This window comes from Eutrema salsugineum, unplaced genomic scaffold (genome assembly GCF_000478725.1).
Source record: "Eutrema salsugineum unplaced genomic scaffold, Eutsalg1_0 scaffold_18, whole genome shotgun sequence".
NCBI classification, from domain to species: domain Eukaryota; kingdom Viridiplantae; phylum Streptophyta; class Magnoliopsida; order Brassicales; family Brassicaceae; genus Eutrema; species Eutrema salsugineum.
In genome coordinates, this window is record NW_006256846.1 from 2,160,870 (window position 1) to 2,182,604 (window position 21,735).

A 21,735-nucleotide genomic window follows, 5' to 3' on the forward strand; every position below is an offset into this window, starting at 1 on the left:
ATTTTAATATCTTTTACAGGTGTTTTTACTCCATTTTCAAAGGTTTTCAAAGGATTTCTATGTTTCCGGATTTTAAAAGATTTTTCAGGTAATTTGGGATAAAGAGGCACAAAATGGAACAAAAAGACTCTTTTGGATAAAGCAGACCGTCAGAACTCTTATGGAGATACGAAGACCTTCTCACCATCTGATCACCCTCAAAATTGGACAACTTATAGAAGAATCAACCAGCTTTCAAATGCACTTGGTTTGGAGACTTTTCAACGGTTGGATCTCAAGATATTCCATTAGCCCCGGAGCCACTCGAAGTCGGTCAGCAACTCACGCGAGCGCGGCCAACAAGCTATTTGCCGCGGTCAGAAGCTTCCCGACCGCGGCCAACAAGCCAATTGCCGCGGTCACAACACTCCCGACCGCGGCAATCAATCTCCGAGTTAAAGCTCACTTATCTGAAGTCCAAAGTCATTCTCAGCCTCAATTCCGGAACCCTAGAGACCATGGAGTGTTGGAGACTATAAATACATGTCATTTAGGTCGTTTTTAGACACAACCCTTCATACTTTACAGAAACCCTTTTCCTTTAGCTGTTTTTATGAGATTTTTGTAGAAGATTGTTCAAGTCCGAGTTCTTCAATAGAGAAGCTTTCTTTATCTCTTTTCTTTACTGTTTTTCATTACTTTTATTAAAACCAATGATGATGTCGAACTCAGCCATGTCTGAGTAGATCCCGAGTTGGGCTTAGGGTTCCCGAAAGGGGCTCTCATAATCGATTAAGACATCTAGGTTTATAGATCTGGGATTTCGACCTGTTCTCTGTTTATTCTTGTTCTTATTGCATGTATGCTTGATTGATCACCTAGTATCTGATCTAGATAGTTAGTATTGCGAAAGTTTTCATTAAGTACCACCGTACTCTAGCTCTAGAACCCATATATCATTATCTGTCAATCCCAATCTATCTACCTTAGTGTTAAAAGTGATTATGATCACTTAGAGTTCCCAAAAGCTCAGCGTTTTTAGCCATAGTATACAATTCCATCGATTTGTACTTGCTTTCTTAGACGTGCATTTCAATTTCTTTAGTTCATTATTTACTTGCTTTATTTACCTTTCATGCGATATTTTACTTGCCTTATTAGTCTTTCATTCGATATTTGCTTATTCTAATTGCATTTCATTCGATTTTCTTACCTGCTTTTTAGTATAGATTTATTTGCTTTCTTTGTTTTTAGTTTAATTCGCAAAACAAACAACCAACCTTTAAAACCAATTTAGTCTAGACATAAAGTTAAAAACCGTAGAAGAATACCAGGCACATAAATCTCTGTGGATTCGATCCCTAAATACTACAACTGATCAGCTGTGCACTTGCGGCTTTCATTTGTTTTGTTAAGGGTAAAACTTGTTCCCTCACGCAGTTGACACGACCATCAAGTTTTTGGCGCCGTTACCGGGGATTTGTTTCGCTGCCTTTTGCTATTTTTCTTGTTTTAACTTCTGTTCTAGACACCTGATCTCTAGTTCTTTCTTAAAGTTTTTCTGAACTATCTTTCCCTTCTTTTTTTTCTCTGAATTGCATGAATACCAGGCGTAGACCTGCAGGAGACATTCCAATTCTAGACGAGATAGACAGACACGAAAGAGGACTTCGAAGACTTAGACGAACGCAAGGAATGACCAACGACGACCAGCCTGGAGATCCTATTAATCGAAATTTAAATATGGACCAAGACGGGTCCGAACATGGAGAAAACAAAGAGAATGATCACATAGAAGGTGATCATGCTCGACAAGATGGAGAGGAGGATGAGGTTCTTCCAAGAAACCACCAGAACCGAGAGAGAGAAGGACGTGAAGACCTTGATCCACCCATCAATGCAGCCGATGGTGACCACCCAGCAATGCAGCCGAATGAACGCATTCACCACCCCATTCCGCCAGCAAATCAACACCGAAGACAAGCCAGGAACCATCGCATAGCTGATTTTGATGCACCTACTCAAAATTTTCAGAATCGATCTGCAATTCAAGTACCATTTCCAAACCGGAATGAGTTTGAAGTCAAGCCTCAAATCATCTCATTGGTGAAGCAAAACCAGTTCCATGGAGTTCCTTCTGAGCACCCAATGGACCATATCGAGCTTTTTGAAGAAATTTGCAGCATGATGAGAACAAACCAAGTTCCACCTGAATATTTAAAGTGTAAGTTGTTCCCTTTTTCATTAGCAGATAAAGCTCACCGTTGGTTGAAGTGTTTGCCTGCAGGATCGATTACCAATTGGGAAGAATGTAGAACTGCTTCCTAAACAACTTCTACAATAAGTCAAGGTCGAACAATTTGAGAACGAAGATCTCAACCTTTCAACAAGGGCCAACTGAATCTTTCTATGAAGCTTGGGAACGTTTTAAGGAGTATGAACGAAAAAGCATCTAAAGACGTGAACGTGAAAGTGGACTGCATGTACAATGATCTGAATGGTAAGTGGATTGCCCTCACCATGGATTTCATGGATCAAGCCTGCTGGGCACATTTTACCAAGGTTTGCAACCAAAATACAAACTTTCACTTGATACAGCTAGCAATGGAGATTTTGGGCAAAAGACGATAACCCAAGGAAGAGCTCTCATCGAAAATTTGGCTCAAGCCAATAGCAATGACTGTCCTGAATACGATTGATCGATGAAGCAAGCCGGAACAGACAACGAGGAGATAACCGAGTTGAAGAACATGGTGAGCCAGCTTCTGAAGAGCAACAATCGCCCGATCCATGCCTGTGAAACCAACAATGGCGCAGAAGAGGAAGGACCTAGTGATATCGATCACATTAATCAAGCATTTCAAGAAGAAGATGTGAACTACGTAGGAGCACTGGTGCCATACCAAAATCGCTTCAACAACAACTTCCGGAATGCAAATTACAACAATCTCTCTTACCGCAATCCAAATGTGGAGAATCCTCAAGATCAGTACTACCCACCTCAGCAAAAATCCTTTCAAAACAAGTTTCAAGGTGGAAACTTTGGGGGAATAGTACCATATCAACCGCGACAGCCATATAACTACCAAGGTACGGGTTTTAACAATCAATTTGTACAACAGCAGGGAGTCACGACGAACCAGCTAGCTTCACAAATCGGTAGACTTGAACAGTCAATCCAACAGCTTGTTATGACGAACGAAAAAGCATCTAAAGACGTGAACGTGAAAGTGGACTGCATGTACAATATCTGAATGGTAAGTTTGAATCATTATCTTCGCACGTAAAAAATTTAGATGTGCAAGTCGCCCAAACAGCCTACTCTATGAAGAGGCAAAGTGGAGTTCTTCCAAGAAGAGTTGAAGATAACCCTAAGAAGTTTTGCAACGCCATAATTAACCACATTGCCCGAAGAAGAGGCCGGAACCGATGGAAAGAAAGAAGAAACCCCAATCTTTGTACCACTGTACAAGGATATCGATCCGAAGCAGCCACCGTTTAAGGTACCTGAACGATCACCGTTTCAAAGGCTTACCAAAGCCGATGATCCGGGATGCTTTGTTTTCCAGTGTTTCATTTCAGGAATCAAGTTTACAGACTGCTTGTGCGATTCCGGAGCCAATGTCAACATCATGTCTAAGACATTTGCCGAAAAATTGGGCACAAAAACCTTAAGGACATCGACGGTTAAGGTTATCTTTGGAGATTCATCTCAAAAAGATATTGAAGGGGCGATTCATGATCTACAAGTTCTAGTGGGAGATAAGATTGTTCCAGCAGATTTCCAAGTCCTGGAGATGGATAAAGACAAGGAGAGGCCACTCATTTTCGGGAGACTATTCCTAGCTACAGTAGGAGCAATTATCGATCACGCAAACCGGCATGCTGTTTTCCTCAATGTGGACAGAAAAAGGTACTATCCTACTATCTTAGATGAATTTCCAAGCAAAGGAATCATGCCAAAAGAGAAAGAAAAGGAGAAGCCGAAAGCTTTTGCAAAGATCAAGATCATCATTCCACCAGATGCAACAGAAACTAGTGAGGACCAAATCCAGGAGCTGATCGAAAATACAAAAAGGGTTTTGAACAACATTAAAGTCCGAAAGAAGAATAAAGGAAAGAAGACGGCTCCTCAAGGAGAAGAAGTAAAACCTCCAGCAACTGGAAGTAATAAAGGCACATCAAGTGGAGTGCCATTTAAATCAGCCTGATTCCTAATGCTTACGTCGAGCTAAACGACTGAAAACAAAAGCGCTTAATGGGAGGCAACCCATTTAGGTACTCTTTCTTTTAGTTTTCTTTTTCTTTTTACAATTTATGCTTTCTTTTTCTTTTTAAGTTTTAGGTATGTTATAAAACAAAAACACAAAAAAAAAAAAATTAGAAAATTAGAAAAACCAAGAAGAAAAGGTAGGTTTTTAGCTGCTCGGCCCGGCAAAAACGAGAAGATTGGACAGTAGGCCGCAGGAGGAAGAGCCGCGGTCGTGACCGTTCGACCCGCGGCCAAGGGTGCATCGACCACGGCACCGTGAACGTGACCGCGGCCGAGCCCTCAATCACCGCAGTCGCGCGTCTCCTGACCGCGGCCGTTGGTCGTTGAGGTGATGCCGCGGATTTCTGCCGTTTTTCGATATTTCCCGGTGTTGCCTGGTGATTCCCGGTGTTTCCCGAAATGTTCCCGGTAAAACCCGAAAAGATTCTCCGTAAGTTTTAAACTTTTCTAATGTGCAAACAAGAAAAGGTAAGTTCTCGTAAACTTAAAAATTTCCAGAAATTTTTCGTTTTTGCTTCAAAAACGCTTTTTAAAGAAAGGAAACAAACTTTTTGGATCAAAACTCTTTCTTCTCTTCTCTTCCAAAAGACTTAGAGATTTATGAGAAAGAACACATTTTTCAATTCTTAAGCTTTTTAAGAGATTTTTGGCTCAAACCTCACTCTTTTTCAAAGCTGATTTCAATTCTGCCATCAATTCTCTATTTCCAGCAAGGTATGAACCTCAAACTCACCATTCTTACTCGATTTTGAACTTAGGGTTTTCTTTAAAAACCCAAAATCTTGGTCTATTGATGGTGGAAATAGCTTAAGAATGATAGATTATCCATTTAGGTTATCTAAAAATCGATTTTAGCACCTAGCTTAAGAGAAATTGAGATTTTTGAAATTTGGATTCTACATGCTTAATAAAAATCGAATTTGGAACAGCAAAATTGATGAATTTGATTTAGTCTTGTGTGATTAGTGATTAGTATTGGGTAATCTTTAGAATTTACATGGAAATTGCTCATCAAAACCGATTTTTAGAAGATTTCTATGTTAAGAACATCAAAAATCCGAATTTAGTCATGAACTACTTGATTTCTCTGATTCAATATAAATTTTGCTTGCTCAGGGTTTTAATTAATCTCTTTATACTAGTATTAGTATAACAGATCTTAATGTGTTAAAATCAGCATCCATATTCATTCTTTTTCCAAGAATCATTTCATTTTGCAGAAAATGGACGAAACCAGATCCCGAAGGAGCCGTCGCACTGGTGGCAGCTCCGAGGACATTCCCGATGATGTTACTCTAGGAGAGTACATGCTGAACCAAGCCAGACCAAGAAGAAGAAGCTATGTGATGAGATTGCTCCAGCACTCAAAAGAAACACGAGCAGCTCCCGAGCCACCACAAATTTGATACATTGGGAGGGAGACAAACCCGAGAGTGGACTATGCAAGGCGTTTCAAGAAGCTGAACATCAAACCCACGCCTTGCATTGATTATCATACACTCGTGATGCTTGGAATCAAAGAGGATGTGATCTGGTACATCGATGCACTTAAGCTGAGACCCTACATGGAGCTGAACCTTCCGACTTATCCTGAGCTAGTCCGTGAGCTTTTAGCGACTATTACACTCCACCACACGAAGAGGAGGAACCCCAGAGCATCAGATGGCATCTTGTCATTCTCTATCTGCGGACAGCCTTATTCTCTCACCATTTCCGAGGTTTGTGAAGCTCTTAAGCTTCCATACACTGATGGCATTTACCTTGAAGATGAACCTGATCTTAACCTGTGGAGAGAGATGGGTCATGGAACCTATGATAGTGGGAGATCGAAGTCAGCTCTTCTTAGCCACCCAGCAGTGAGAGTTGTGCACAAACTCTTAGCACACACGATCTTCTCTAGAGCCAACATGGGAAGTGTTTTGAAGACTGAGCTCATCACACTTCAGATTCCTTTTATGGATGATCCACGACTTGCCTGCTTCGCATGGATCATAGTGCAGAATATGGTAAAGGTGAAGCATGATTTACATGGTTGCGAGGACGCTACTCCAGCTTTCGGGAGTGCTATTACAGCGATACTACAGGCTGTAGGATTCGATTTCTCATCTGATGATCCACTTCCCAATGTCTGGTATGATCTACTTTATCTCTCTCGCGATCACACTATCTCTCGTGCCGCTTTCGATCCAGACAGGTTTGGTTACAAGTATTGCACTGGCACCAAGGAGCACCGAGTCCGCTTACCTTCAGCATCTATCCCGAGATTGTGCAATGGAGGACGCCCATGATGGACTCCGGTATCCGATGATTTTCTGCCATCTGTACCTCGTCTACCATTCACCATTGGCCAATACATAGTGGCCAAGGCGAAGCGTGATGCAGATGCGGCCCGTGCTCATTTTCAGCCATCTATTTCGACTGGCCACACCTCATCATCTACATCATCACACACTCATTCCGATCTGGAGCGCAGAGTTGAGAGACAGGGACGACGCTTTCAGCGCGTTGTCACCTTCTTACAGGAGCAGCACCAGTTCGCAGACGACACTTCGGAGGATGAGTGATTGATCAGCACTTCACTACCATCACGGTTCTATCATCATTTTATTTTCTTTTATCTTATTTTATTTTATTTTGCTTTTATTCACCATCTTCTCACCAACTTTTTCACACTGGGGACAGTGTGATTTAAGTCTGGGGAAGGATGTCTATCCGTACTAATAATTACCCAGCTTTGCTTTTAAATTTCAAGTACTTTTTAAATTTTAATATGTAACCTATTCGACATTAAGTATTTTTCAGGAATGTTTGACGCAAAACTATGATGATTTAGACCTGCACACTTCTACACTATGCATGATAACTCATTTGTGGTTAGCACTAGACTAGGCGGTAGCTAGAGTACTTGCACTACGAACTCCCACCAGAGGACTTCTATTTATGGAGATTCTTTCTGACAGGATATACTAGCTCATTTTATTTGGACTTAATATTGATATCTAATTTTCTCATCATTGATTTTAGGCAGGCATCGACATACACATCTAGGACGTCTTTTACCATCACTTTTACCACTATTTGTCGTCCTAGATGACCAGTTTATCTTTATCTGGTACCATACCCTAAACCCAAAACCCTTGTTTTCAATCCTCATGCATTCTCTCTTTAGTTTATATCAGCAGATATGTGCAAAAACGTCGGAGAGAAGAGGAGCGACGTAGTTTTCAGTCACTCACAAAGAAGACTGAATGGAATTGGGAAGGAAGAGTATCAGAAACATAATAAAGCTTTACAAGACAGATATTGACTGGTAATTTCGTGCTCTCTAAGACTCTATATCTAAAGGTGTTCCCTTTCTTTAAAAAAAAAAAAAACAAAAAAAAAAAACGTGAAAAGAGAAAGGGAAACAAAAAGCCTAATGAGTCTTAGATTGTCGAAATTTATGGAGCAATGAGAAACCACTATTCGTTTAAGGAGCTATTGTTTTGAAAGATTTACAAAAATCTACGTCTGGGGGAGTTTGGAGAGAACTTGAGGAAGAAGACCACGAATCTATGTCGAGAAAAAGTGACTGAAAACTGTGGATACCAACAGCTTCACTCTCTCTTGCGGTTTTGCATAATGTCCTGCATCCTCCAGATCTTCAGGTAACCCTTAAACACAAAAAGCCATACCCCCAAAATAATCCTTCTTTACACTTATCCTAGATTGCCTTGCCTAGATTTTCTTTGATGAGAACCACCGAGATTTTTAATGAATGTTAAGAGCTAGTTGACTGGAAGTTAGATCTTAGTGCATAGATTTCTGCATGACGGATTAACGGACTAGTTATGCCTGTATTTCTAGTGAGAATTTTCTAGGCTATTCCCGATTGATGCATACTGATTGATATTGGTCTAGAAGTTTGGTCTCTGAGATTTTGTTTAGTTCCTGCGTTTTCAAACCTCTCGCCGAGATTTAGCCTTTGTTTTGTTTGAGGACAAACAAAAGACTAAGTCCGGGGGAATTGATAACACCGGATTTTGACTATTTTTATGGATCATTTTAATATCTTTTACATGTGTTTTTACTCCATTTTCAAAGGTTTCAAAGGATTTCTATGTTTCCGGATTTTAAAAGACTTTTCAGGTAATTTGGGATAAAGAGGCACAAAATGGAACAAAAAGACTCTTTTGGATAAATGCAGACCGTCAGAACTCTCATGGAGATACGAAGACCTTCTCACCGTCTGATCACCCTCAAAATTGGACAACTTATAGAAGAATCAACCAGCTTTCAAATGCACTTGGTTTGGAGACATTTCAACGGTTGGATCTCAAGATATTCCATTACCCCGGAGCTACTCGAAGTCGGTCAGCAACTCACGCGACCGCGGCCAACAAGCTATTTGCCGCGGTCAGAAGCTTCCCGACCGCGGCCAACAAGCCAATTGCCGCGGTCACAACACTCCCGACCGCGGCAATCAATCTCCGAGTTAAAGCCCACTTATCTGAAGCCCAAAGTCATTCTCAGCCTCAATTCCGGAACCTAGAGACCATGGAGTGTTGGAGACTATAAATACATGTCATTTAGGTCGTTTTTAGACACAACCCTTCATACTTTACAGAAACCCTTTTCCTTTAGCCGTTTTTATGAGATTTTTGTAGAAGATTGTTCAAGTCCGAGTTCTTCAATAGAGAAGCTTTCTTTATCTCTTTTCTTTACTGTTTTTCATTACTTTTATTAAAACCAATGATGATGTCGAACTCAGCCATGTCTGAGTAGATCCCGAGTTGGGCTTAGGGTTCCCGAAAGGGGCTCTCATAATCGATTAAGACATCTAGGTTTATTGATCTGGGATTTCGACCTGTTCTCTATTTATTCTTGTTCTTATTGCATGTATGCTTGATTGATCTCCTAGTATCTGATCTAGATAGTTAGTGTTGCGAAAGTTTTCATTAAGTATCAGCCCTAGAATGAAACCGGCGATTTTTCCGTAGGAGTGGAAACCTACCTGCGGCGAGATCGTGAGTATTGGCGAGTCTTGTGCAGCTCTTGCGTTCTCTCCCTTCCAGGGCCAGAGTGGAAACCTACTTGTCAGGGTTGCGAGAAACAGTTGGTTATGATCACGACAGTGTAGTCATACCGCCGTACTCTAGCTCTAGAACCCATATATCGTTATCTGTCAATCCCAATCTATCTACCTTAGTGTTAAAACTGATTATGATCCCTTAGAGTTCCCAAAAGTTCAGCGTTTTTAGACATAGTTTACAATTCCATCGATTTTTACTTGCTTTCTTAGACCTGCATTTCAATTTCCTTAGTTCATTATTTACCTGCTTTATTTACCTTTCATGCGATATTTTACTTGCCTTATTAGTCTTTCATTCGATATTTGCTTATTCTAATTGCATTTCATTCGATTTTATTACCTGCTTTTTAGGATAGATTTAATTGCTTTCTTTGTTTTTAGTTTAATTCGCAAAACAAACAACCAACCTTTAAAACCAATTTAGTCTAGACATAAAGTTAAAAACCGTAGAAGAATACCAGGCACACAAATCTCTGTGGATTTGATCCCTAAATCCTACAACTGATCAGCTGTGCACTTGCGGCTTTCATTTGTTTTGTTAAGGGTAAAACTTGTTCCCTCACGCAGTTGACACGATCATCACTTATGCCTGGCATATCTTCCGCTTTCCAGGCAAAAGTATTGATGTTCTCCTTGAGGAGGGAAAGGAGTTCGCTTCTCAGAGGCTCTTCTAGTTTTGTTCCAATTTCGACGCATTGCTCCGGACGCGCCTCGTCTATGCACACCGAGTCCACTGCGTCACATACCGGCTCGGCGCGTGTTTCGCGGCTCTCCGCGATCTGTAATTGCTATAAGAGTTTCGAGAGCTCGTTCGCGGACTCTCGGTCTGTCTTCATCTTTTTGCGGTCTATGTCTGCTCGTGCGTCGGTGACGGGGTTCCTCAGCTAGTGTTCGGCCAGGCAGCATATTCGTGACTCCTTCTGATTCCCCCATATCGTTTTGACACCCGCTGGAGTTGGGAATTTGAGGCAGAGATGATAGGTGGAGGGTACCGCCCTCATCCCGTTGATCCATGGAGTTCCCATGATCACATTGTAGATTGCTGGGTGATCAATGACGCAGAATTCGACGATCTTAGTGACTCCGCCAGCTACCACAGGAAGCCTGATCGTTCCCATAGTCATCGTTGTTTCTCCTGAAAATCTGGTTAGAGGTTTGGGGATTGCTTCCACCTCGGAGAGGTCGATTCCCATTCTTCTGAGTGTTTCCCTGAAGATGACGTTCACTGAGCTTCCAGTATCGATGAGCACCCTTGCTACATCATGATCCCTGATCGTTAACTCAATCACCAACGGATCATTGTGAGGTCGATCGATTCCTGCCGTTTCCTCCTCGGTGAAGGAGATCATTGTGTTTGGGATGTCGGTTGGTTCTGTCCAATTCTCCTTTGCTTCGGCTCGGCGCTGATAGGTTTTGATGGAGGACACGGTATCTTGGTAGTATTGAGATCCACCCATGATCATATTGATCATTTGCCTCGGCTCGGATCGCTCTTCGGGTTCGGCTCTCCTGTCGCGTTTGGAGTTATCGCCTCGTCGGGGAGGATTCGCGGGTTCCGCCGCGCCGCTCGGCTCGGCTCTTTCTTGTGGTCCATTAGGGACGAGGTCTTTGAGGTTGACCGCGTTTTGGAGCTCTCCTGCTGCCATATTAGCCGCGAGTTTCGCTCCTAGAGTTCAGCATTGTACCGTTGAGTGCCCGTAGGTCTGGTGATACTCACAGAAAGCCTTCTCGTCGTAGTTGGCAAACTTTCTCACCCAAGTGTTGTTGCGCGGCTCTCCTCTTCCGCGTCCGGTGCCTACCTGATAGTTTTGGGCACCTCCACTTCTAGGTTCATCCGAGCTATGCGTTGTTGTGTTGTTCGATGGGTTGCCCTTCTTCGCGGGGCGCGGCAAAATTGAGCTTCGGATTGCTGCTTTCGTTGCTTCGTACTGCTCGTCCAAGTTTTTCATTTCCTCCTTGTTTACGACGAAGTCTGATGACCGGTGCAAAGCGTCTTGAATTGTTTGCGGCGTGTTGAGAGCCATCTCCCGTCGGAACTCGGATTTGTACCACAAAGATCGTTTCAGAGCCTCGAGCGCAGCCTTGTCGCTTATCCCTTCTATTTTAGATACGACTGCCTTGAATCTTGCCATGTAATCCCGAAGCGGTTCGTTCGGTCCTTGGGATAGTGTCCACAGGTCGGCATCAGATGTTCCTCTGTCCATAAACATCGAGTATTGTTTAAGGAATAAGGCGGAGAGCTGTTGAAAACTGCCGATTGAATTGTGTTCCTGTCTTGAAAACCACTCGAGCGCGGCGCCCTTAAGATGCTCCACGAAGAGCAGGCAGTATCCGGCATCTACTTCCCGTTCGGTCAGTTTAGCGGCGTTCTTTGTGAAGGCCCGTCCCATTGCTATCCGAAACGCTGTGATGTGTGCTTTCGGGTCGGTTGTTCCTTCGTAGAACGGGATTCTCATTTTCCCGGGCTCGGGAATCCTTGCCTCCGTGATTCTTGCCGTGAATGGAGTTCTCTGAGTTTCTTCAAGCATTCGGTCGATTTCGGGCGCGGCGTTTGTTGCGTTGTGCACTTGGGACTTCATGGCGCGTATTTCAGCTACTGTCCGAGCCATCGAGGCTCGCATCTCTTTGAGTTCGAGAGTTTGTGCGTGAGTCGTTCCCTTTGATTGGGGGGGGGGGGGGGCGCTCTCGCTCCTCTCTCCTCGGCTCGTCTTCGCGCTCTGCCTGCTCGATCCACTGGAGGTTTTCTTCCTCCTCGGTTGGGTTGTCGCCGCGAGTCGGATCGGAGACTTCGTCAGTTCGAACACCGTTTAGTGCCGAGGCGAGCTCTTCTTGACTTATTCGCCGAGCCGAGCCAGTTTGTTGCGGATTCATGGTTCCGTCGTTCTGCTGGGCGTCCACGTCGATCGCATCGTTTTCTTCTTCGCCGGCTCGTCGCCTTGAGTTCCGGCGGAGAGGGGGCGGCTCGGTCATGTTGACTCGGGTCGCCGCGGGAGTCTGTTCGTCGAGGGACGAAACATTGGAGGAGCCGAGGGGTTTCTTGCGCCGCTCCCTGAGGCTTCTGCAGGTGTTGAGAAATCGAAGCGTCTCCGGATTCCATCCATCGGGTCAGGAATTCCTGCTCTCCAAGTTGGGTGTAGCCGCTCAGCCGCCATCGCGTCGAGCCTCTCCGTAATCGCCTCGTTTCTTTTATCCTGTTCGTCGATTTTCTTCATCAACGCAGTCATCATGTTTCGCATCTCCTCTTGGGTTTCGGTTGTTGCCGTCGTTGTGCCCGATGCCGGAGCGTCCTTCTCCGCGCCGTTACCATTGTTGTTGTTATCATCGTGGATGTTGCTTGCCATGTTCTTTGGATCTTAAAGTCTTTGTCGATTTAGAGTAAGAAAGCTTTGAGTCCCCACAGACGGCGCCACATTGTGTGAGCCAAAACTCGCACAACCAGAAATTTGTTTAAGGAAAACTAAGGGATCGAAAACTTCTAGAGTTTATCGTCAAGAACAGTAAGATTGAAAGAAAGTTTTTCTTGCTGTAAAAGTGTTTAGCTCTTATTGCTTAGGGTTGCCAAAGTTACAGAATGAATTGTATACATCGTCTATTTATACTAATTCTCTGAACCGCCTAGCCGAGAATTTCGGGAGAGATTTTTGGAATATTTCCTTATCGCCTCGTGCGGCTCACCGTCTTTGTATTTCACCTAGGGTTTCTATGGGCTTCGTCTTTCAAGGCCTAGGCTCGGCCCATCAAAACTTCTCCACGACTCGACCCACTTGCCATTCGAATCGCGACGTGATTTGGTTCACCTCACCGAGGCGCGGCTCGGCCCAAGCATGTTGAAATGCGTCTCGGCCCATTTCTCACGATACAGCTCGGTCCACCTGCTTCCTTGCACAGCTCGGCCCACTGGACATCCTTTCTGCGGCTCAGCCTACTTGTTCCTCTTCACGGCTCGGCCCATCTTTGCACGGCGTGGCCCATCTTTCCTTATTCACGGCTCGGCCCATCCGCCTTTCTCCACGGCTCTCCCACTTGACTTGGTGAGCGCAGCTCGGCTAATTTGTCTTTCTTCCATACTTAGTCATTTCGAGATGGTTTTATCCGCTTGGGGTGAAAACCGACCCCAACAAATACCATTTCAACGACCAGTTATCCCTTACAAGACGAAATACAAATCGCAAATTTAAACTTCACTCGGGTTACCACCTTGGTTATCACCTTGGTTTTCTTCTTCATCTTCATCTGTGTTAAGCGGTTCCAACCAACGACCAAGATGTATGCCTAGATTGGTCCTGTTACTTCGTTTAGGGCGAGCTTCTCCGGTTGAAGGGTAGCACTTGTCTCGTTTTCTCCCTGATTTTTTTGTGTCCAAGTTGTACTTGTCTCCTTTGAAGTAACATCTTGCCCATTTTTCAAGATTAACACTGTTATCTAAATACTCAGCTGCTTTGGGAAACCACTTTCGAAACTCTGTGTATGCACTTACAAACTCAACTTCTGTGTATTTGTGAGCGCATTCTCTAAATTTGTCTGCACACAAATCCTTACATCCGACCCTAGCCTTCCCTCTCACGTTATGTGACAAATGCCAAACAAAAAATCCATGTTGAGATAGAGGATACACCTCCTGGACTGCCTTAACAATGCTCTTATGTCTGTCACTCATAAAAACCAGCTCGTCATCATCTGGTATTACAGTTTTCAATGTTTCAAAAAACCAAGACCAACTAGCATCTTTCTCCTTATCAATTACACCCATTGCAATGGGGTAATGGTGATGATTTGGGTCCTGACCTGTGGCAAATACAAGCATACCACCATAAACACTCTTCAGAAAAGTTGCATCCACAACTATGACTTTTCTCATTGCTCTAAACCCTTCAATACTAGCGCCCAAAGCGACAAAGAGATATTTGAATTTATTTCTGGCATCCAGTTTCACACTTGTTACTGTCCCAGGATTAACAAGCTGCAACATGTAAAGATAACAATACAATTTCCGATAACTTTCTTCAGGACTGCCCCTCACCTCACTGATAGCTAGTTTTTTCCCTCTCAAAGCAGTAGAATAGGACACATTAACGTGAGCTTCATTTTGAACAACTTTAATCAAAGCTTTAGGCGCAGGGGTATCTACTTCACCTGGATAGACCCCACGCAAAACATCTGCTACTACTTGTGGTGTGCCTTTCCTTGTATTCTGAATTGTACTTGCAACAACCCTAGAGCATGTATGGATATTCCTATACACTCTAATACTGAAATAAGTAGAATCCTGCATCCTTACGGCATGTAGATACCATGGACAACCATGTTCAGCTTGACGGCATTTGAGTATGAGTCTCCCAGGATCCGACTTTACAGTTTTTACCTCAAAACATCCCTTATGCGAAGCTCTATCTACTAAAACTCGCAAAGCCGCCTTTGAACGAAATTCTTGATGTTTTTCAAAACCAGCGCCATCATCCCATTCTAGAACAAACCGAGTTGGTTCTGCAGCCCGTGGAGGCTCAACATGATCATGTTCATCTGCATATTCATGCATACCTTCCCAGCCGTCCTCGTCCGCCTCATTCTCATCCAGTACCGCATTCTCATCCAGTACAGAAATTTCATGTAATACCTCTAAATCAACACTCTCTATCAGCTTCTCTTGTCCTGGTTGTCCCTCTGCTACCAGTTGTCCCTCTACTACCAGTTGTCCCTCTGCTACCAGTTGTCCCTCTGCTACCAGTTGTCCTTCTGCTTATCCTGGTTTGTGATCAGTCGATTGGCCCGCATTAACAGCCGCATTCTCTTCCATTACATCAACATCATGTAATACCCCTAAATCAACATACTCTATCATCTTCAGTTGTCCCTGTTGTCCCTCTGCTTCTTCTGCAATTTCAGCCACCTTATCTGCTCTGGGAAGCTCCTCACATAACTCGCCTGTCTTTTCTCTTTCCAAATCTTCTACTACCTCCACATTCAGAACAGATCTGAGTCCTTCTTTATCCACTGTTGTTAGATAAACATAAACATCACCATCATCGACAATACATGACTCCCTACAAGGCTTAGCTACCAATGGTATATAGGTCAATCTCAGCTTCGTCGTACTGTTGTTCAACCCAATCTTCTTGCATATACCATCACCAAGCACTGAGTATGTTAAATCGTCCACAGATAAGTCTCTAAATGATATAACATAGATGGGATTTCTTGAATTCCATTTCAACTCTTCTCCTCCTGCTGAGTAATACCCTCCATAATCAAAATGTATGTTTGTGCGGCTCGTCATCCTCTACTGGAGTTTCTGGAAATACAAAAAAAAAACAGTTCCCAATACTCAGCTTTCTCTCACTTGTACCATTTGTACCAGTTGTCCCACATCTACCAGTAATAATGTTGTACCAGTTGTCCGATCACTATAATTTGTACTAATTGTCCACCCCTCTTAGTTGTACCACTTATACCAATCATCCCAACTGTCCTAGTTATACCACTTGTCCCAATTCATCATTCACAACCTAGAACTACAATTCATCTCGATTCAGCTACATTCAGCTTTCAGCTCGATTCAGCTAGATTCAATATCAAAAATCAACTAATCGACCCATATAGGTGTTTACATTATCCAATGTGCTTACTCAAACTCCAAGATTTCACAAATTCATCATCTAAATCGAAAATCTCCAAATTTTCGTTTCTTACCTAATAACTCTGTAGTCGACCTCCAGGCGCTAAAATATGATAACGACGAGTGTAGAAAAGGTCGACGCGGTGACTCGGCCCGATATTTCTGGATTTCAGCTCAATATTCGATTCAGCTGAGCTCAACCCAGAAATCGTTCGAGAGAAAAAAGAAAACAAATTTTAATTTCGTTTAGTTTCATTAATTAAATTATTTTTATTTAATTTCTAAATAAATAATAACAAAATTTTGAATTATTTAAAATAAGAGATAATCGAAAATGTCATAACCTTTTTTTATTAAGAGCAATTTTAGAATTACAACACCACTTATAGCACGTACACTTAATTATGGCACACTTAATTATAGCACCTGATCATTACCTTCTAATTTGTGGCAATTTGGCCATTTTTTCTTTGTGCTTTCGTCAACCTTCTGGAGTCGTCTGGAGGACCTGAGACAGACCCTTTCTCTCTCTCTCTCTCTCTCTATATACCTGTAGCTTCCTTCTTTCCTCTCTCTCTATCTCGCTCCATAGTTTAATACCTTACTAGATTTTAGTACTTTCTGCTGGAAGCTTTACTTGTCGTTGAGACGAGAAAATGGTAAACGACGAGCGCTTGCTGATGAAGAGGAAAGATATCGACAGAGCGAAAGAGGAATTTTCTGATTTTTCCCTCTCTTCTCCTGCTCGAAAGATTCGTCGTCTGGTAATTCATCTTAATCTTTTCTCTGTTTTCTTAATTTATCAAATCCTAGGGTTTCGTTATCCTTACGCGATTCTGTTTTGGATGCATCAGGATGTGAAATTTCCACCGATAATCGAGGAAGAGGAAACAGATGTGGCGATGCAAGAGACGGGTGCGGAGGAAGAACACGAGCCTGCACCTGTAAACGAGGAGAGAGCAATTGTTCTATTCAAGCCTCTCCATTATCATCAGCCTCCTTCTGGGCAACTCTATGCTGATAGAGACTTGATCTCTGGCTTTAACAGTAAGTTTCTTATTACTTTTATCAAATTGTTATCTTTGTGGGTTATGTTATGAGCTTAGGAATAAGTATTAGATGTTCTTATGAAGTTCCTTCGACAATGAGATAAGTCTCAGCAAAACAATCTTATAACTCTTATTAATATGTTATCTTTGGAGATGATGTTAGAAGTTATTGGGAGTGATGTTATGATTGGAACCAATATGCTTAGAAATTGTTATGAAGTTTTTCGACATTGAGATAAGTCTCAGCAAAACAATCGTATAAGATTGTTAAAAAAAAAACAACTTGTATGGAGCCTTGGAAATTATAGTTGTTGATATTCATTAGTATAAAGCACAGAGAATCTGAAGTGGTATCATAAGTAGGCATTCATGATTCAATTGTGGTAGGGATGCATATGATATGAGGCTATGTAGTTTATATATTCGTTTTTTGGGGGAGCTTGGTCCATAAACGTTGCGAGGACTTCGCTTCGTCATATGGTTTCATCGCCTTAGTTATGCTTCGTTTAGTTTATCTTTGATGTTTGAGAGCCGAAGAGTCTGGACAAGATACTGATGAGTGGCTATTTTCTGAATGTGTTTCTTTTCTTGTGCAGATAGATTTTTACGTGATGCATCAAGAGCTGATGACGAACACGGTGAAGACCAGACTTCCAAGAAATGCCAAGCCGTTGTTTGCTGGAATCCGTCTCAGTCTCCTTACTCACAGTCCATAGGAACTTTCCAACAACCCCGTGCATTAGAGATTATCGAGTTGGACGAGTCAGGTGAGGATGCTGTAATGGATGACGCAGCCGCGGTTATAGAAGAGGATAATAGAAGCAGTGGTCTATCTTTTCCTCAACAAGGGCAGCAACAGCTTCAACAAGAAGTGCCCACTAATGGTTTTGGATTTCAACAATGGCAGCAACAGCAACACTGTATGGTTCCGCAGCTTCCGCAAGTCAACTCTACTCCCATCACTTGGTTCCGATGAAGGGGTTAAGCCGACGAAGCATGACCTCTTGTTGAAGCAAATGGGGAGTCCTTGAAGCAAATGTAGAATCAGCTTTTGAGTTCTCTGCCCTTTTGTTGGTGTAGGATCTTATCTTTTGGATGTAATTAAAATAGCTTAGAGATTTTCACGTTCCAACTATTAGCCCAAAGTGAGAGCCTGTAATTTCACATAATGATAAGATTTTGCGATGACTATTGGTTCCTACAAAAGATGTTTCTTCATAAGAAATTAACAGTAACACAGTCCAAATAAGTTGCTTTCAAGTTTCCAGGATCCATCAGTTTGGCATCTCCTGTGCGTATCTAAGTGAAATCCAAAGCTTGCAAATTCGAACTAGGCTTTACTTGCAAGTTGTAACTGTATGGTCAAAATTTTTTGGTGGTTTCTTATTTTCCAAATCAACCAAATAATGCCTCTGTTCCGAACGATCGTGCTCTGTTTTTAGATTCAGTTGATCACCTACCTTTGGCAATCCATCAGATTTGATATTTAAAAACATTAACTTCATGGTTCATGAGAAGTCCAGTAATTTATAAAAAAAAAACAATAGTACCAAAAGACCCATCCTCTTCATAAAAGTAACCTATAAAATAGCTTGCACAGCAAAATAAAACAGATAATACACAAATAAACAAGCTAACCCACGTCCTCAGTTTCTTCGATATACCCGACCCAAAAAAAACAGATGTTCTCTATTTCCGACGAAGAAAGAAAACGGGTTATATACCAGAGATTATCAAAAACTACAGGTAGTTCAGTCAAGATCATCAATAGGAGCAAGAGGATGGCAGCTCTGATGTTCTTGTCCTTTTCAACGGCGACTCGTAAAGTCCAGGCTCGGTTGGGTTACGTAGCTGCAATGCTATCTGATCCTCTGGGGATATCGAAGCCAGTGGATTAGCTGATGTAAAATAAACGACCAAATGTTAGAAAATTTTAAGAGCTGGATTTGATGGAAAATGATATACAAATTGCCGTGAAACAAAGGCGTTTTCTTGTTGATAAGTTCCCTTAGACACCTGTGTTATCTGTTTTAATACACATTAAGCACAAGATTAAGCTACTGAAGGGAACATAGTTGTACAAGTATTGAGATTTGCATGGCTAAGTGAAATGAATATGTTTTCTCTGTGAAGGTATACAAAAAGGAGAAAATATATCTATTCAAATCCGTGTGTAGACAAGTGCCAGTTTTGATAAGTAGTTTTAAGTGACTCTTAAAATATTTAGCCAAGAATGTCGTTTTCAGATATTTCCCAATAAAAAACTAAATCCAACAATTGATAAAGAAGAAGTAAGGTGGGAAATAAAGCAACATACCTCCTGTAGCTACAGGGGTGTTTGTATTATCGGTGGATTCCATTAGTCGAGTAGGGCGCTTCCTTACGTAGTCGTGCTGCAGAGGTTTTGGGATTTGGAACGAGAACTGTGAAAGCTTCACTCCTTCTCTTATGTATTGCGGGTGGTCATTCAAGTACCTGCAAACCAGCAATGAGGTTTGTTAGGACGTAAAGAAGCCGTCCATATGTTACTCAAAACAAATTGGTAATCACTAAGTTTTTCTTCTACCAATGCTCAAATGCCGCAGGACAGATTTATGATAATATCATAGTTTAACTAATTCCTTCGCATTGCACATTTTCGTTCGTAAACAAAACACAGGCAAAGGTTTATGTAGTTTGCATCACTGCCTAACTTTGGAGATAACACTTCGAGATTCCAACTATATGTTCCTGCTGATTCTATATATAGGTTGGCAAAAATGGTAAGGCGCTGATACACTGATACCTCATGGTTATATATACGCAAATGTAAAAGCAAAGCACTCTAGGAAAAACAAAAACAGATCCTAAATCAGAAAATCGAAGAAGTACGAATCGATAAATGTAGCTTTCTTGTTGTGAAAACGTATATGTTGTGTAGGAAAAGGAAAAAAAGAGGAATTGGAAAGGTAGAAAAACTAACTTATGAATATACGATATGTTAACTAATTTCTTGGCATTGCACACTTTCGTTTGTAAACAAAACACAGGCAAGGGTTTATGTAGCTTGCAGCACTGCCTAACTTTGGAGATAATTATCACTTCGAGGTTCTAACTATATGTTCCTGCTGATTCTATATATAGGTTTGGCAAAAATGTAAGGCATAGATAATCTGAGACCTCGTGCTTATACATACGCAAATGTAAAATCGAGGCATTTTAGGAAAAGGAAAAACAGATCCTAAATCAGAAAATGAAAGAAGTACGAATCGATCAATGCATTGGCATTGTTGTTGTGAAAGCAAAAATGTTGTGGAAAAGGGAAAAAAGTGGAAATGGAAGGCTAGAAAAACTAACTTTTGGACTTCCACACTTGATCGAAGCTTCTTTCCTGACGGAGAAACATAATAACTGAAAGACCAAGAACATAAATTATAAGGAAAGCTTTGTTACACACTACATGTTTAAGAGGAAAAAGAGGGAAGAGGAACGTACACATCAGCAAATCTGGTACCTCCTTCACCTCTAATACGCAGTAGACGTTGCCAGCCAGTGGGTGGACGAGCGATGCTAGGCTTATCAATAGCCCAGAGACGAGTTCCATCTTGAGAGATATCTTCAGGAACATCACAAGACATATTTGGTTTCCACTCGCATGCTGCTTCGCAGAAAAACGGATTTTCTAGAAGCTGTTCCCTTATCTCTTCATACTTCTGCATCGAAGGCATGAGCCTCCATTTGAAACAACTAGCACACTGGACGGTAAAAGCACCGATAGAAGGACACGGTGTTTTGTATGCAGAAGAAGGCTGAGATTGGGTAGGTTGGCCTTCTCCTTCAGTATCACTTCCCTTAGAGACATAAAGAACCAACTGATTCTCGGTGGCATCGTCAGTAGGTGAGGATGATCCTGATCCCCCCGAAGGTTGTACTGCTCGAAAATCCGTACCACTGGAGAAAGGAGCAATCTTTCTTTCCTCCATTACATTGTTGGATTCATTTCCATAGCACGGCTGCGACATACTCGAACCTGTTTTATATTCATCACAATTACGCTTTTCTTTATGTGAACATCATAGGAGAACACGAAGAAATTAAAATTCAGACAGAAAATTGATCATGCAAGCAACAAATGATACAAATAGTTAACATCTCTTCCTCTTTGAATCAAAGAACAGTCTCTGTGAACATCGTAGGAGAACATAAACAAGACGATAAAATCAGAATGTTTTACCATGGAGCTTTTACTTTCTGTCAAGGAATATGGAGAATCAACAATTGAATAATCCAGACAGAGAGTTGATTATACAAGCAACACATTCATACGAGTAAACGAAGAGTTAACAAACCCTCTCATGTATAAAACTATTCAAACTCACAATCAGCTCTACCAAATTGAGTGAGGCAGAGAAGGAAGAGAAAGGCATATCAATGGAAGCAACAATAATCAACAAGAGGCAAGGTGCGGTGAGAGAGACGAGATCCATACAAATATCATCGAAAGCTTAAATTTTTAAGGAGAAGAAGAGAATCATTACACGAGGAGAACATGGGTTTCAGAAATCGGTGAGAGATTTCCTGACAGAATCCGCGAAGGCCGTAAAGATGGTTTCGTAGATTTCTCTAATCCGACAATAATCCCACGGAACCAAATCGATCTAAAAGCTTTTAGATTTGTTGGTGTTGTTGTCGAGACAGAAATAAGGAGAGAGAGAAAGTGAAACCGAATTTAATTCCTTTTGCATAAATATATTTGTGGGGATAAAAACCA

The 21,735-nt window shown here is 41.9% G+C and overlaps 4 protein-coding genes across 4 annotated transcripts; 1 reads left to right on the plus strand and 3 right to left on the minus strand.

Moving 5' to 3' along the window:
- Positions 1 to 10,996: 10,996 nt before the first annotated feature.
- LOC112087249 lies at positions 10,997 to 11,932 on the minus strand. Its single transcript, XM_024157280.1, has 2 exons — positions 11,435 to 11,932; positions 10,997 to 11,359 (listed from the first exon to the last, which is right to left on the minus strand). The coding sequence occupies exons 1-2, from the start codon at positions 11,930 to 11,932 to the stop codon at positions 10,997 to 10,999; spliced, it is 861 nt and encodes a 286-aa protein (XP_024013048.1).
- A 1,565-nt stretch (positions 11,933 to 13,497) lies between these two features.
- Positions 13,498 to 14,859, minus strand: LOC112087250 (protein FAR-RED ELONGATED HYPOCOTYL 3-like). Its single transcript, XM_024157281.1, has one exon. The coding sequence runs from the start codon at positions 14,857 to 14,859 to the stop codon at positions 13,498 to 13,500; it is 1,362 nt and encodes a 453-aa protein (XP_024013049.1).
- A 1,548-nt stretch (positions 14,860 to 16,407) lies between these two features.
- LOC18020395 lies at positions 16,408 to 18,181 on the plus strand. The gene is made up of 3 exons (XM_006403007.2): positions 16,408 to 16,700; positions 16,791 to 16,983; positions 17,582 to 18,181. Exons 1-3 carry the CDS (start codon positions 16,593 to 16,595, stop codon positions 17,959 to 17,961), a joined length of 681 nt encoding a protein of 226 aa, XP_006403070.1. The 5' UTR covers positions 16,408 to 16,592; the 3' UTR covers positions 17,962 to 18,181.
- A 308-nt stretch (positions 18,182 to 18,489) lies between these two features.
- Positions 18,490 to 21,663, minus strand: LOC18020396 (methyl-CpG-binding domain-containing protein 2). Its single transcript, XM_006403009.2, has 5 exons — positions 21,503 to 21,663; positions 20,460 to 20,994; positions 20,322 to 20,375; positions 19,303 to 19,460; positions 18,490 to 18,883 (listed from the first exon to the last, which is right to left on the minus strand). The coding sequence occupies exons 1-5, from the start codon at positions 21,513 to 21,515 to the stop codon at positions 18,750 to 18,752; spliced, it is 894 nt and encodes a 297-aa protein (XP_006403072.1). The 5' UTR covers positions 21,516 to 21,663; the 3' UTR covers positions 18,490 to 18,749.
- Positions 21,664 to 21,735: the final 72 nt, after the last annotated feature.